Here is a 16,364-nt window from a genome sequence, read left to right on the forward strand (position 1 = left end):
GTGGTCAGACACCTAGCAGGCCACACACTCACTACCCTCTACACTCACTCACTCTCTACCCTCCTCAGGGTAGAGAGGAGAAAGTATGCTGTGTCTTCTTTAAAGTTTTTTTGAACATTTTGTTATTTTATTGGGGCATGCCACAGCTCCATCTGAGGACAACTTACAGGAGTCACTCCCCTTGTGTGGGGTCCAGGATCAAACCTGGAGGTTTGGCTTCACCCAGAGCCACATTACTGGGCCCACATCTTTCAACAGATCATGCTTAACAGTTAAAGACAGTGTGTATATAGTATATATCGTATGATATATAAATGAATTTAAGCAGAGTAACTCCTTCTGAGTCAGTTTCTTTTTTTCAACCTTCCAACTAGCCCCATGCTCACAGAATGCTAAGATAATTAAATAAAAATAAACTACTTAGCAGATATTTGGCAAAACTTAGGTGTTCAAAGGTGTACCCTTTTGCGAATGGGACCCCGCACACACTGCACAAACACCTTTGTGAGGCAGGGCCTCAACGACAGGGGCATGCAAAGCCCTGGACCTGTATCTGACTCGTTTGCATGTAACCACTTAAACCCATCTGCTCTCGGCTCTTGTTTCTCCCCAACTAACCACCACCCTCACCCCCAGCCTTTTCTACTTCCTGTTTACGTAGATTGCTGCTTCCTGGCTGAGGGAACTGAAGAATTTCTGCCAGGCTGGCTTTCCCCTGGACCCAAGCTAAGAATGCCTTCTTTACTTTCTTCCACTTCTTGTAGCAAGGCCATCACATTAACGAGGAGCGAGCTGCTTCTTGAGCCATACCCAGCGAAGCAGCTGGGGCTCTTTCTGGCTCCTGAACCAATTCAGATGGACATTAGTCTTACTGTTTCTGGCAGAACACATACAGAAACCTGTCCCTTCACACTTTCAGTACTCAGCCCAGCCCTCACTTAGCACTAGGTTATAGTCATACCTGGCCATGCCGTGCTTTTTTACCTGGGTCCTGTGGATCTGAAGTCAGCTCCTCGTGCTCTCACAGTAAATGTTCTCACCCATTGAGCCATCTCCTCAGCACAACAATGGTCATTTTAAATGTCCTTCCCTGAGCACTAACCAAAGGATCATTTCAGGAAGCAGGAATAAGAGATATCAGCCACGTTAGGGATGAAAGCCCATGCCTATAGTCACAGCTATTGAGAGACTGGAGGATAGTTTGAGCTCAGGAATTTGAGGCTAGACTGAGAAATATAGCAAGACACCCCATCTCATAAAACGAAACAACAGAAAATAAACATGTGAAATTGATTCCATCATACTCCTTGTTGGATAGTGATTCACTTTGGCACTGCAACCTATTAGCTGCCAACTTAAAATGTTTCAAAGTTGTTATCTTTATAGACTCCAATGTGGGACTTCATTTGCTTTGGGAGTAGCACTTTAGCTTTCTCTATGCCCAGCATTCACATAACAAGGCAGATTCTGAGAAAACAGCCTAACTCTATAGGGTCGTTGGAAGCAACGGTTCTCAAAAGCACGGAGGGCCTTCTCACACCTCATCACCATCATGGTAAGGGTTGCCTTTTCTGTAACAGCTTCCACTGTGTAGGGCCCAATCAGCTTCTTTTCCAACACAACCCTGACTTCCTCTCTGATGACATTCTGAATGTGATACAGATGACTGGAGAGCCTCATTTCTCCTCTAAAACTCCTGCATTACTCACTCACTGAATAAAATGCACTGCACAATCTCTTTTGTTCTGTAAACTGTTGTCCTCACAAAGCCCCTCATCAAAGCATCCAGTAAAAAGCAAGACTTTGAAAGAACTGATTGACTGGGGGAAACTAGGACAGAATGCTCCAAATCACAGGGCTGATGGTTAGATTCCGGTCTAATGGTCTAATGTCACAATTACAACACACTATTTTGACATGGTAGATTTCTTTTTTATATATTTATTTATTTATTACATATACAGTGTTCTGCCTGCCAGAAGAGTGCACCAGATCTCATTACAGATGGTTGTGAGCCATCATGTGGTTGCTGGGAATTGAACTCAGGACCATTTGGAAGAGCAGCCAGTGCTCTTAACCTCTGAGCCATCTCTCCAGCCCTGACATGGTAGATTTCAATCAAAGAAAACAAATGAATATAGTCTCTTTGCTTTTATCCATGATAACTGTTTATAATAATAGCTCCATGATCATTTTTAAAGATATGTAAAATTATAGTAAGATAAATAAAATATGCTGTATAGCTTACTTTATATCTTAATATGAAGAAAAAAAAACAGAAGATAGTGTAGTACTTTGTAAAAATATGATGGGTAATTTTGAAAATTAAGCCTAGTGTTGAAACCAGAAGTGGTACAAACATTTAATTCTAATTTGTTGCACCTTGAAATCAGGTTCTACTATTGGAAAAATTGCAAATATTCAGTATCTTTTATATTAAATGATAATACTAGTAAAACTTGGGTATGCAATTCAGTCTCATAAAGTCTAGAAGGAAACGTTGCCAATCACATTTCATACATGTAGTAATAAAAACTATATTATTTGAGAGAGTCATTTTCTCTCTTGCTAAAATTACATTCTTGGTGTTACAAATCACATCTTGTATGTTTACATTCTCACAAATTTTATATTGTTAACTTATACTAGAAAAATTCAATAAGTATGTATTGAATTAGTGTTTAAAAAGGATGGAAAGAACCATCAATTGCTAATAAACAGCTTTTGTATTAAGCCAAAAAAAGGTTGTTTAGTAGAACTTTACCCTAATTTTTTAATTAAATTTTTATTTTTTATATTGATTAGTTTATTTACTTTGTATCCCAGCTGTAGCCCCCTCTCTCATTCCCTCCCAACCCTAATTTTTAAAGCACCATTTACATGATATTGTTTCCCAAGATTTAGCATTTGTAACAGAATTGCCTACAAGTGTCCCCATGGATCCCTGAGGCTCACTATGCTGGCCAGGTTTGAACATCCTATTTTGGTCCATTCTCCTTACTTTACCAGCTACTGAGATTAAAGGGAAAAAAAGCTTTGACCCAGACAGATGTTGAGCTCTGCCTCTCACAGATGATAGTTAATTGAAAGCAGCTTTCCTACATTGTCATGGGAACCGGGGTGAGTTTAAAATTGGTGAATCAGAGCAAGTTCTCGGTGTTGGTTCCCTCTTCTTATCCCTTAGTGTAAAATGATACCTCATCCATCTTTAGGAGCCATTTAGCATCTTTTCCCTATCACATTCACTGTGTGTGTGTGTGTGTGTGTGTGAGGGGTGCACCTTTATTTGAATGTCATAAGATGGCAGTCACTTCCAGGTAGTTTTAGGTACTAGTAGCTAATGATTACTATAGTTCATGGAGGCTGTCTCAAAGCGTTGAGTTACTAAGAATGAAGTTACTATCGGTGCTATCATTCATGGTATGATGAACAGTGTGGTGGTTTGAATGAAAATTCTTCCCCTACCCCCATGGGCTCAGATGTTTGAATACTTGGTCCCCAGCTGGTGATGCTGTTTGGGGAGGTGTAGGAAGTATGACCTCACTAGATGTAATATGTCAGTGGGGTGGACTGGAGTTCAAAGATTTGCATCATTCCCAGTTTACTCTCTCTGTTTTCTGCTTGTGGTGTGACATAATGAGCCCTCAACTTGCTGTTCCTGCTACCATAATTCCATGCCATAATGGACTCTTTCTGTTTGTATGGCTACCAAGGTATCAATCAAGGCATTCATTCAACAAGCATGTTGAACACCACCCACATGATGGACTAGTGATTCAGAGATCAACAAGATGTTCTTAACATACTGATATGGGAGGCAAGACTTACACAGTGGGCTCCATGAGGCCCTGCCAAACCAGAGTCAGGTGAGGCTCTGAGCTATTATGAGGTCTAGGCTTTAAAACAGATTGACAATTTGTCTTTACAACTTCAAACCCCAAGTATCTTATAAGGTCATGCTTCTTCATGCAAGGAAGAGTGAATGTTACTTCTCAGATGGCCAATTCTGATCAATGTGGAGTGGTTGCCTGGAGTCTTATGCTGAGAAGATTATAAAACTCTATGTGTGCTCCACTAGAAAAGAGGCTACGCTAAATTGGCCGTTTCTATCACAGTGTAAGAAAAGCGTGAACAAAGGGTACTACACATTGCTGTCTTAGCCTTCATGTAGAAAATTTTTATTTTCACCATTGTTTTATGACTGTTCATTTCTCAATGGGTCTACACGTTCTACAAATGGCAGCATTGCCTGGAGGAAGGAAGGCCAGAGGCTGGACTCCTCTGAAACACTGTGAGCACAAAGGCCCAGACTCAGGGAGGTGCTTTGAACTGGGCACCACACCCCTTCCACAGACTGAGCCTGCACATAACCCAGGCCATTCTTGTTTTTCACAGTAGCTGTGCTCTGTAAAGTCTTTGTGAACTCTTGAGTGAATGTTTGCAAATGATCTTTCTTACTCCTGGGGAAATACAAAGGGCAGTGCCTGAAAGCCGCTGCTCACATTTTTATCAGTCAGGCAATATATAATCTCATTCCATTCATGTAAAGTTATTTTAATAGAAACTGTTACTCAGTATAGTGGTTTGCACTGGAAACCGTAACACTCAGACCTGAGACAGGAGGATCACAAATTTAAGGCAAACCTGGGCTATATAGCAAGATCCTATCTTCAGGAGGGAGGGAGGGGGAAAGGGAAGAAGGGAAAGGAAAGCCAGAGTATTTGACTCGACTCAGCAGTGAACTTGAGCTTCTGAGATACAGGTTATTTTCTCAGTAAGGCAACTTACCGCCTTCTTATGCTTAGGCACTTTAGCATTACAATTAGGGCCATTGTAAAAGTGAAACCAGCAAAAACACAAAACGGGAGACCCAGCAGTAAGCAGACTGTGAAAAGAACTTGTTTACATGCCAACGCTGAAACAAGCTAGCCAGTGCTTTTTTCTAGCTCAGCTGGGAATACACACATTGAACAACTTTTTTAAAAAACCTCTCTGCACATGTCTGTGGTTTGGCCTGACAAACGTCATCAAGTGCACAGATTTGCAAGAATGTATGAAGGATGAGGATGGGTTTCAGGAAGCCTTGCTGAGCCTGGGTAATTGTACTCTCACACACTACAGACCATTATACACAGAAAAGTGTATAATGTGCTTCTGTGACGCCGGGTAGTTACTTCTGTTGACCAAAATAAATGCACTTCCACTTTCTGCACCTCACCTGCCATGCTCCAACCTGAGAGGTGAGCAGACATCAAGAGATTTCCAACCAAATACATCATCTTTTCCCCTGGAACACAAACCAAAATCTACTCCTACTGGCTCTGGTAGAAAAGGAGGGTACTGCTGAGTGTGCTGGTGTATATCATCTGTGAGTTCAAGGCCAGCCTGGTCCACATATCAACTTCCAGGGCAGACAGGGCTTCTCGAGGGGGAAAAAGAGCAGGGCAGGGCACTTAAGCACATACAAGAAGCAACCTTTAGGGATCACCTAAGTGCCAGGGTCACGACCAGGCCACCATGAACAGGACTGACACAAAACAGAAGCAGTTGCATTTTGCACATGTCTCCATCTCTGTTTCTGTGCTGTACTTTCTGCTTCTCTCAGCAGACAGGCTTCCTCTGCTTTCTCTGGTTTTCCTGCACCTTCGTAACATTGGCTCTTGTGTGGTTTTGGCTTCCGTGGCACTGACTCTAGCCAGACTCTACAAGGCCTGTGCACCGCACACCTGTCATGTTGCCCTGTCTCTCACAGCTCCCATTTCTTTTCACAGATGAACTGACTGCACCTCTGGCTCCAGTGTTGGCCTCGAGCCAGGCGTGCTCCACGGCTCTCTCCTGGGAGGCTGACGTGGTCTGGTTATCCTCCGTCACTTCTGTCATTGCTCTGTGTATCTTTCTGCTGCCTCATGGCTTTGTTTGCTCAGACCGTGTTTATTCATGGTTTCTGCTTACTCATGACTGCTGACTGCTGACTGCTTCTTCACGCACATTTTTTTTCCTGTTTCTCTAGTTCAGATGCTCAAAAGAAACATCTCTTCAGCACAGTTAATCACTACTTATTTGGGTAGAACTTTTTTACCAGGACACCTTCTACTGTATTGATCCACTGTCCCTAGGTAAGGGTCAACCACTGCCCCCAAAGCAGGGAGTAGAACTGGAGGGCCGGAGGACGCATGCGGTGCGTGGCCGGAGATGTCCGAGAACTTCTTCAACAAGCTAGTTACCCGAATCCTTCTCTTTGAAAAATTCATTCTCTCACTCTGCATGTGGAGGGAGTCAGGAAAGTAACAGGGCAGATACTGACAGGGAGGAGGAGAGGGCAGAGGGAAAAACAGAGAGACCACTGAAACAGATGTGTATGGGGGTTGGTTTAAATGTCAGCTTGCCACCATATAAAATCACCTGAGCACAGAGCCTCACTTGAAAATTACCTTCATTGCCTTAACTGATATGAGCAGCATGTTTTGGTAGCAGCCTGGATAAGAAAGAACACAGAACAAGAGTGATGATTAACCTCCCGATGGGTTGGCCTTCCCGTTGCTGCTGCCTGGTCCTTCACTGATGTTAGAAACAGCATTTCCAGGTTTCTGGTGTGGACTGTGGACCAGTGGCTCTTCAGGATCCCTCCAGGTTTTTGTCTGCACATTGGGATTGCTGTTTCTCAGCCTCTCAGTTATAAGACAACTGTTGTAAGTTTGTTTTACTCATTTTTATTTTTATTAATTACAGTTTATTCCCTTTGTATCCCCCCTGTACCTCCCTTCCTCCTCCCCTCCCAATCCCACCCTCCCAGGCCTGATAAGGGAGGTCCTCCTCCCCTTCCCTCTGACCCTAGTCTATCAGGTCTCATCAGGAGTGGCTGCATTGTCTTCTTCTGTGGCCTGGTAAGGCTGCTTCCCCCTCAGGGGGAGGTGATCAAAGAGCAGGCCAATCAGTCCATGTCAGAGACAGTCCCTGTCCCCGTGTTATAAGTTTTTTGAAGGCATTGTATCACATTATATAAAAATATAATGTGATCTAAAATGGGAAGAAAGGTACAGTTTGGGAAGAAGAACTGGACTAGCCAATATGCACAGTTAGACGAAGATGGGGAATCAATATACTGTATAATGCCATATGTATATCCAAACACTACAGTGAAACCCACCTCTTTGCATACTTTGTACTTTAAAATGTAACTTTTTTAAACCTGAGTTACACAGTGTTTGTTACTCTTCTGGTTCACTTTCAGTAATTTCACATTTTAATCATTTTACTATATTCAATAGTAAATGTAAAAGAGAACAGAGACTTTATTTAAATTAACAATTGGGAGCTACAGAGGTGGCTCAGTGATTAAGAGCACCAACTGATCTTCCAGAGAAGGCAGGTTCAATTCCAAGCACGCACATGGCAGCTTACAACCATGTGTAACTCCAGTTCCAAGGATTCTGACACCTGGCTTCCTGCAACAGGCAGGAGAATGTGGTGTGCAGACATGCATGAAGGCAAAGCACCTATGCACATAAAATAGTTAAAAATGTAAATAAATTTATTTTTAAGATGCTTTTCAATTTTAGAAATGTTAAGATGTGCAAAAGTATGCTCTCCAAACTAGGTGATAGATTGATAGACAGACAGATCTACAGTGCTGAGGGTCACACTCACAGTTTTAAGCATGCTAACCAGCCCCTATACGATGAAAAAAACCACCCCCAGCCGAAGGATATGCATATTTGCTTGTGTGATTATGTATCGTACAGAAAACCCTTGGGAGGAAAGAACCCAGTCTTAGCATTTTTATCTATCCATCTTCTCATATTTTTTTTTGTAGTAAGCACACACTGCTAATGTAGTTTCAAAGTACAGCACACTTTACAGCGTTGTTCAAAACCCCAGCCGCTGACTGAAAATCCGCAACCAGTCCTCCAGTCATTAGTCACGTCAGCCTTCACTATTAGAGAAAGCAACAGCGCCCAAGGAAACCGGACAGCCGTAGCCATTTGAAATGAGAGCTGGTGAAAACAAAGGCCCGCAGTGCTCCGTCTTTGGTGTCAGGGACATGCGTTTAGTTCCTACACGGGTCAGTTAACTTGGCTTACTGACAGAGGGAAATGGTGAAGATACACCACCACCACCTGGCTCAAGGACAAGCGCTGTCAGGCACTGTCCACAGGAGACACAAACATGTGGAAGGAGGCGGGCAGTGAAACGCCAGCTCTGCTGAGCACTGCTGCTCTCGCTGGACAACTGCTCTTTCAAGAGGTCACCAGGAAACACAGCTTTTAAAATTGCTGCTGCCATGTTATCATCAGTAGCCAGAGGTGAAGGTGTAAAAGGCAATTCCTTTTCCAATGAAGACTCCAAATTAAATATTAATCAAATATTTTGGAGCCAACTTAGCAAGAAACTATTAAGAAAACTCCAAAACCATAATGACACACTGAAGGAACTCAGACTAGATGGACAGCAGTCACAACGCATGACTGGGAAGACTAAGCAACTTCAAAAACATGGGGTGTAGAAGGGAAAGAGGGAGGGAGGGAGGGAAAGAAGGAGGGAGAGACAGAGGAGAGGAAGGACATAAAGGTAGGAGTGGGAATATCTGGACAGAAAGGAAGGGGCATAAGGTCAAGGGTACTTAGGGAAGGAATATAATCACAGCACACAGCATACAAGTATGGAATAGTAAAACAAGTTGAAAAAGAAAAGAAGAGCTAGTTCAATTCAAGGATCTATTCTGATCATTCTGTAGAAGGAAGATGTTGAGAAAAAGTCGTGGCCGAAGCCCACTCAGAGGTAAGTGGTATCTGCTCCAAGAACGGAACTGAGACAGATGGAGACAGCAGAGGATATTTCAAAGATACCAAGAAGTGACTGTTGAGAGAGCTGCTCACTCAGAAGTCTGGAGAGTCCTGCTGGATCACATTAAGCCACTTGGGAGAAAATATCATCTAAAATAGCTTTAATGTAGGCTTTGATTTTTTTTAAACCTCCTTTATTTGAGGTTCCTAAGTGTCTCTACCTCCCTTCTAAACCCCCAACCCTAGGTAGAAGAGAAAGGACAGTAGAGACAGGGGACATAGACCTCTTTTAGATTTAGTTCCTTGGGGAGATTACACTCTTCCTTGTCAGGATATCTAGCACTCCAGCAAACCAGCAAATCAGCAATCCATCAATAAGGACCAGCAGAAGCAGGGGCAGCAGCAACCTCCTTGAAGTGTTCTCCTAAGTACTTCTCTCTAGGAGTGTCTCTTTTTTTTTTCTCTCTCTCTCTGTTTCTCACTCTCTGTCTCTCTCTCTCTGCCTCTTTCTCTCCCTCGCTGTCTCTCTCTCAGTTCCTATTTATACCTTCAGAGTCCAAACAAGGATGTTTTTCTGCTGACAAAAACCACACCCCCTGCACGAGGCAGTTGCCATTTCCAGCAGACAAGCATCTCCCCAGGTTGTTATCAGTTGTGGATTCCTGCATCCCACACTTGGGATTATAACAAAAACATATTTATATAACATAACCAAAACTTCCACTACATCTTAATGTGATGTAGTTCCCAACCTTTCCCTTATTACTATTATTTTCTAATAAATAACTTGCAATTTAACAGTTAATATTTTAATTTTTCCCATTTTATTTAAAGAGTTTTTCTTTTCATAAGCAAAGAAGGAACAGGTGCTAACTGTGGCCTTAATATATGTTAGAACAGGTAAATGAAAAAATATTAATGTCATCTGTACTCCAACCACCCACATTAACCACTGTCAAATTTTTTCTTTCTGTATCTTTCTTTGATAGTCATGTGACTGTGACCATGTACATACACTTTTGAATCAAATGCACTCCAATTATGCAAGGCGAAATAAGAGGAAAATAATTTGACACACTTTATACTGTATGCTTCAAAAATTTAAGAGGCACTAGTTTAAAATCTATTTTTATTTGAAGACTAATTTTTTGAGTATTCATTATAAAATATGGAAGGTAATACAATGATCTTCTATTCCTAACAGATAATATGCTATCAATTTTAGAGAGACTCAAGCTGTAGCTTATTAGCGATAGGGCATTTGCCTAGAAAACATGAGGTCCAGAATTCAATTCCCAGCACCTCCTGACACGCATAAATATAAATTTAATATGCATAACCATTTAAGGAAATCGTGAAAATCATGAATTCAAGACCAAGTTGGTTTTATGCTGTAAAACAAAATAAACTATTTAATTTAAAAGGAAATTATTGTAACTGTTTTTTCTCAAATGAGGGAATGAGATGAAAACTATTTCCAACCCTTTCTAGCTCTTACAGAACTTTTGCTGGCTGGTTCAACTCTTCTGTTCCCATGAAAACTCCTCTCCAAGCTGACTAATTCAAACTGACTTCTCTTTGCTTCTGACTGAATTGCTCTGCCTAGACAAACTAATTTGGCAACATGTTTTAATCTTCTGACTCCTTCTTATTCTCTGGCTTGTTCTGTCTTTACCTTGTTTTCTCTGCAACCTGTCTCTGTAAAACTGTTGTTAAAAAACAAAAACAAAAACAAAAACAAAACACCTCCTTTCCTTGTACTGTTCTTAAATAGCCTCTTTTCTGTCCTGTTGCTGTGAGAGTTGAGCATATCCTATCTCTATCCATCTGTCAAATCTTTCTCTGATTCATCACTTTGTCTGTTCCTCAATTAAACATCACTTTCAAACTTAGCTGCTTCCTTCTACCAACTAACCTTACCTTCATTGTTTCAGATTAAAGGTGTGTGCTAAGTATTCTGTATTCCAGCCAGATCATACTGTAATAGAGAGCATGTCTGCATTCCAGCTGGATCACATAGACCTAGAAGGTTATTGGATGTGATCCCTTCCCAGAGAAGCCATGTTGCTGGATTAAAACTCCTCTATAAATTATAAGTGAAGAACAGTGGAATGAGGAACCACTGGTAATAGATGGACAAAGTACACTGTGTACACTGCAGGAAGGTGTGACAAGAATTCGAAAGGTCATTGTTCTCTAAAGAGACAGCCAAAAGACATACAAAACAGATTGTTTTAAAAGCTGGAAATATTATCATCCTCACTAATTAAGTAGACAGAATTTGAAGTAACAGTGAGGTGAGTGTTCACTCTACCATCCAATGTCAAGTGAGAAAGTCCCCTGCCAGCCTTATCCTGAACAATAAGGCACTTGAGCACTGTGGAGTGCCGTAAGTCAGCATGGCCACTCTGAAAGGCAAAAATCAGATAATTCCATCTTAGGGAAAATGAAAGAAAACTATTTTAAAATGACTTTTATAGCTGTGACATGTACTGTAGTGAAAACTGTACATAGGCAAAATTACTCCAAAGTGAGGGCATAAATCATCCTGGAAACATTAATGTTACTATGGTAAAGTAGCAACTTGCCAATAAAAATAATAAAAGCTACATATTATGTACTAATGCAAAGTGAAAAAACAAATTAAAATGCCTCTTGATTAGGACCATGTAAACGTGATACCTACACAGTAAAAATTGAAAACGGAGGCAAGGAGTATCTTAGAAATAACATGTATTTGATGACAAAGATGGTCTTCATTTCTTTGATCTATTTAGAAATAATTTTTGCTATTAAATAAACATGAAACTAATATGCACATAGTGTGAGAAAATGAATAAATCCCTGAAAGAAATCCAAGAAGGGCCTGAAGAGATGACTCAGTGGTTAAGAGCACTGTCTGCTCTTCCAAAGGACCCAGGTTCAATTCCCAGCACCCACATGGCAGCTCACAACTATCTATAATGCTCATTCCAAGGGATCTGACACTGTCACAATAATGAACATAAAATAAAGTTAAATTAAAAAGAAAAACAATATTTAAAAAAAAAAAGAAATCCAGGACTGGAGAGGTGGCTCAGAGGTTAAGAGCACTGGCTTTTCTTCCAGAGGTCCTGAGTTCAATTCCCAGCACCCACGTGGTGGCTTACAACCATCTATAATAAGATCTGGTGTCTTCTTCTGGTGTGCAGGTGAACATGCAGATAGAATATTATATACATAATAAATAAAATATTTTAAAAATCCAAAAAAACAAATATAACTGTCAAAATCTGAAAGTGGAAATAGAATCAATAAAGAAAACACAAATGGATGGGATTCTGGAAATGAAAAATTTAGGAATTTGAATAGGAATTACAGGGGAATGTTTCAATAAAGTGTAGTGTTCTTCCTTTCTTTCCTAGCTCCCGGAATAATGACTCATGAGACTCAAAATACTATTTACAGATACCTAGGCCACACAGCTAGGCTCTTCTCTGATTAGCTCATAACTTAAAATGTCCCATTTTACTAATCTACATTTTGCCATGTAACTGGTTACCTGTGCTCAGATACTAATCGTTTGTTTTTCTCACATCTTGCCAGCTTAATTTCAACTCCCCACCCTCCCACCTCACCCCACCCCCACCCCATGCCTGATTCTATGCCAGAATTCCTCTGCCTATAGGATGTTCCACCTTATAATTCCTGCCTCAGCTATAAGCCATAGTTGTTGTTTTTTTTTAATTCACATGTGTTGCCTCCATACACTACACAAGGGAAAGCTTCACCAGCAGAATACAAGAGAGAGGAGAGAGAATCTCGGGCATTGAAGATACAACAGAAGAAATGGATATATTGGTCAAAGAATGTTAAATCTAAAAAACTCCTGACATAAAACATCCAGGAAGGGGTTGGAGAGATGGCTCTGTAGCTAAAAGCACTGTCTGCTCTTCAAAAGGACCTGGGTTCAGTTCCCTGCACCCATATGGCAGCTCACAACTGTCTGTATCGCCAACTCCGAGAGATCTGACACTTTCACATAAAATAAAAATTAAATAAATTATTTTTAAAAATCCAGAAAATCTGGGACACTCTGAAAAGACCAAACCTAAGAATAATAAAAATAGAGGAAGGAGAAAAATCCCTAATTAAGGCCCAGAAAATATTTTTAACAAAATTATAAAAGAAAATTTTTCTAACCTAAAGAAGGAGATGCCTATTAAAGTATAAGAAGCATACAGAACACCAACTATATTGGACCAGAGAAAAAAGTTACCTCATCACATAATAATCAAAACACTAAACATACAGTGCAAAAAAGAATATTAAAAGCTGGAAAAGTGAAAAAAAAAAAGTAACATGTAAAGCCAGACCCATTAGAATTATATCTTAATTCTCAACGGAGACTTCAAAAGCTAGAAGGGCCTGGACAAGTATGCTGCAGACTCTAGGAGACCACTAAAGCCATCCCAGACTACTACACTCAGCAAAACTTTTAATCACTGTAGATGGAGAAAATAAGATAGTCCATGATAAACTCAAATTTAAACAATATCTATCTACAAACCCAGACCTACAGAAAGTACTAGAAGAGAAACTATAACATAAGGAGGTTAATTACACCCATAAAAACAGAAAATAAATCATCTCACACCAGCAAAATCACATCACCACCAACAACAACAACAAAATAACATGTGTAAAAGTAAGTTTTATTTGCCAAATTTAGCTGTCATGTTGAAGGCTTACAGCCTCCATCTACTAACTAGACCTAGTCCTTGAAGCTTCTAGCCTCCACGCAATCTAATCTAGGCCTAGAGTGTTTTCAGCCTTTCAGTGTTATTCAGAGTTACATCTGAATAAGCTGTCCTTTCTAGCTCTCTCTGAATTCTAGTTGGCTGGTTCAATTTAGCTATTCTGGCTTAAAACTCCTCTCCAAGCTGACTTACTCAAACTGGCTTCTCTCGGCTTGGGAGTGAATTGCTCTGTCTGGCCTCATAGCACTTTGACAATATGTTCTAATCTTTTGCCTCTTTCTCATTCTCTGGCTCAATCTGCCTTCACCTGTGTCTAGCTTTTTCTCTCTTCAACCTGTCTCTGTAAAACTCTCCCAGTAAAACTGTTCTCTTTCTCTCTGTGTGCTGCTCTCTCTTAAGTAGCCTCTTTCCCCTGTGTTTGTTAGAGTTGTATATATCCTATTCTGACAGATCTTTCTCGGATTCATCAGTTTGTCTGCCTCTCAATTAGACAACACTTTCAAACATGGGTACTTCCTTCTACAAAATAACTTTACCTTTTAAAGGGAATTAAAGGTGTGTACTAAGGATGTATCTGAGTTACAGCCAGATCACACAGAGGTCTTTGAACATAGAGAAGCTGTGTTGCTGGATTAAAATTCCTCTACAAACAGGAATCAACAGTCATTGGTCACTGATATTTCTCAGTACAGTATCAGTGGTTTCATATTCTGCAATAAAAAGACACAGATTAACAGAATGGATGCAAAAACAGGATCCATCCTTCTGCTGCATTCAAGAAACACACCTCTTTTTCACATGTCCTGAGCCAGCCCGCAGGACTCCCTGCAGCAGTGGCTGAGGTGCAGAGTCTAGAGCTGTTTCGGCAAGTCACGGCTGGACAAGCTTTTAGAAAGATTCTTCTGCTCTTTGACCGACTATTAGTTGAAAGGAGTGCCACCAAAACTATAACCAAAGGCATTATGCTTCCAGAAAAGTCTCAAGGAGAAGTATTGCAAGCAACAGTAGTGGCTGTGAGATCAGGCACAAAAGGAAAGGGTGGAGAGATTCAACCTGTCAGTGTGAAGGTTGGAGACAAAGTTCTTCTCCCAGAGTATGGAGGCACCAATGTACTTGCAGACGACAGGGATTATTTCTTATTTAGAGACAGTGACAGTCCTGGAAAGTATGTGGACTGAAATCACTGTTGAAATGGTGTCACATGAAGCTGTCCATTCCACCGATATTTTGAACTATTTCATCATGTAAATAATTTCATTGCCTCCCTTTTATAATAAACTGATGATGCCTAAAGAAGTGAAACACACACACACACACACACACACACACACCTCAACATCAACATCAAGGAGAGACATCAACTCAGGGTAAAGGATTGGAAAAATATATTACAAGCAAATGGACCTGAGAAGCAAACTGATGAAGCCATTTTAATATCAAACAAAATAGACTTCAAAACAAAACTATTCAAAGGGGAGAGGGAAGGACACTGTATATTCATCAAAGGAAAAATCCACTGAAATGGCATTTCAATTCTTAACATCTATGCCCCAAACACAAGGGCACACAAGCTTGTTTCTATTTTGTGGGGTGATTTGAGGAGTGTTAACATTAACACTTCTTGAAAGTCTGTTAGAATTCTGCACTAAAACTGTCTGGCCCTGGGCTTTTTGGAAGTGGCTTTGTCCCTTCCTTTGCCTTCCTCTTTTCTTCTTTCTTCTCCTCCTCTCCCCTTCAGCAAATTTCTTTCCTGGCAACTTAGAGTTATTTCTTAAGTATGTATAGACACACACACACACACACACACACACACACACACACACACGTCTTAGTGTTTGTTTGAGACAGGGCCTCATGAAGCCCAAGCTGACCTCAAGCTCCCTATGTGGTAAAGGCTCACCTTGAGCTCCTGACCCTCCTTCCTCCACCTCCCACAAGCAGATGTGCTAAGATGGCAGATGTGCACCAAGATGCCTGACTCAAGGTGGCACTTTTAAAGACAATTGCCCATGCACTGACTTCTCTGCATCTTTTGTACCTAGGTACAGCACCATTTCTCTGACATTACTTGAAACATTTGTTTCTTTAGTCAGTTTTCCGTTGCTCCATCAGAAAGGTCTGAGATGGATTTATTAAAGAGAGGTTTACTGTGGTTTGTGGCTCTGGAGGCCAGGAAGTCTGGCTCAGAGATTGGGGAATGAAAATGGAGTTATGTAGAAATTTGCATGCTGGGAGATGGGCTTCCCAGTGCTTCAGGCCCTGTCTCCTATAGTCTTCAACCTACAGAAAGATGGAGGCTGCGTTGACAAACCCATAAGCAAAAACTTTCTCTGACAGTGAAACTGACCTGGTCTAAGGCAAGAACCTTTCAAATAATGGCAGTTGATGGATGCTTCCCCAAAATGGCAGACCGTCCCCTCCAACTTGCTGTTGAAGATAAAAGCTGCCTCAGCAGAGCTTGTTTGCACCGCCGAGTTCGAGACGTTTAACCCGGCTGTGGGCCACACTCTGGGTTGCCACACAGCCTCTCTGCCCTCACACGCTTTCGTGTTGAGAAGAAGTGGCCCCAAAGGACGTTGTGCAGGAAGTGGGAATCCTCAGACCTTCCGACTTTCCCCAAATAAAGGAGAGCTTAGGAAGCAGCTGAAGTCATCGCATTACAAAGTTCCTGTCACAAACCATGAGAAAACACTGAAAAACTTGTCATTTAGTTGGATCAAAAGTTTCACTCTCAGGTCCTCTATACAAACCTCCCAAGTAGCAGGTTTGGATTTTCAATGAATTTTAGTTTATTACTATTTAACTTCCTTTGTGTATATTTGAGTTTCACGTAATGTACTCC

The 16,364-nt window shown here is 41.0% G+C and overlaps 1 protein-coding gene across 1 annotated transcript; it reads left to right on the forward strand.

The window, feature by feature from the left end:
- Positions 1-8,741: 8,741 nt before the first annotated feature.
- On the forward strand, positions 8,742-14,866 carry LOC129691248 (10 kDa heat shock protein, mitochondrial-like). The gene is made up of 2 exons (XM_055627277.1): positions 8,742-8,778; positions 14,342-14,866. The coding sequence occupies exons 1-2, from the start codon at positions 8,742-8,744 to the stop codon at positions 14,698-14,700; spliced, it is 396 nt and encodes a 131-aa protein (XP_055483252.1). The 3' UTR covers positions 14,701-14,866.
- The last annotated feature ends 1,498 nt before the right edge of the window (positions 14,867-16,364 follow it).

The sequence above is a fragment of the Psammomys obesus genome, unplaced genomic scaffold (assembly GCF_907164565.1).
Source record: "Psammomys obesus unplaced genomic scaffold, mPsaObe1.curated_primary_1811, whole genome shotgun sequence".
In the NCBI taxonomy this organism is placed as follows: domain Eukaryota; kingdom Metazoa; phylum Chordata; class Mammalia; order Rodentia; family Muridae; genus Psammomys; species Psammomys obesus.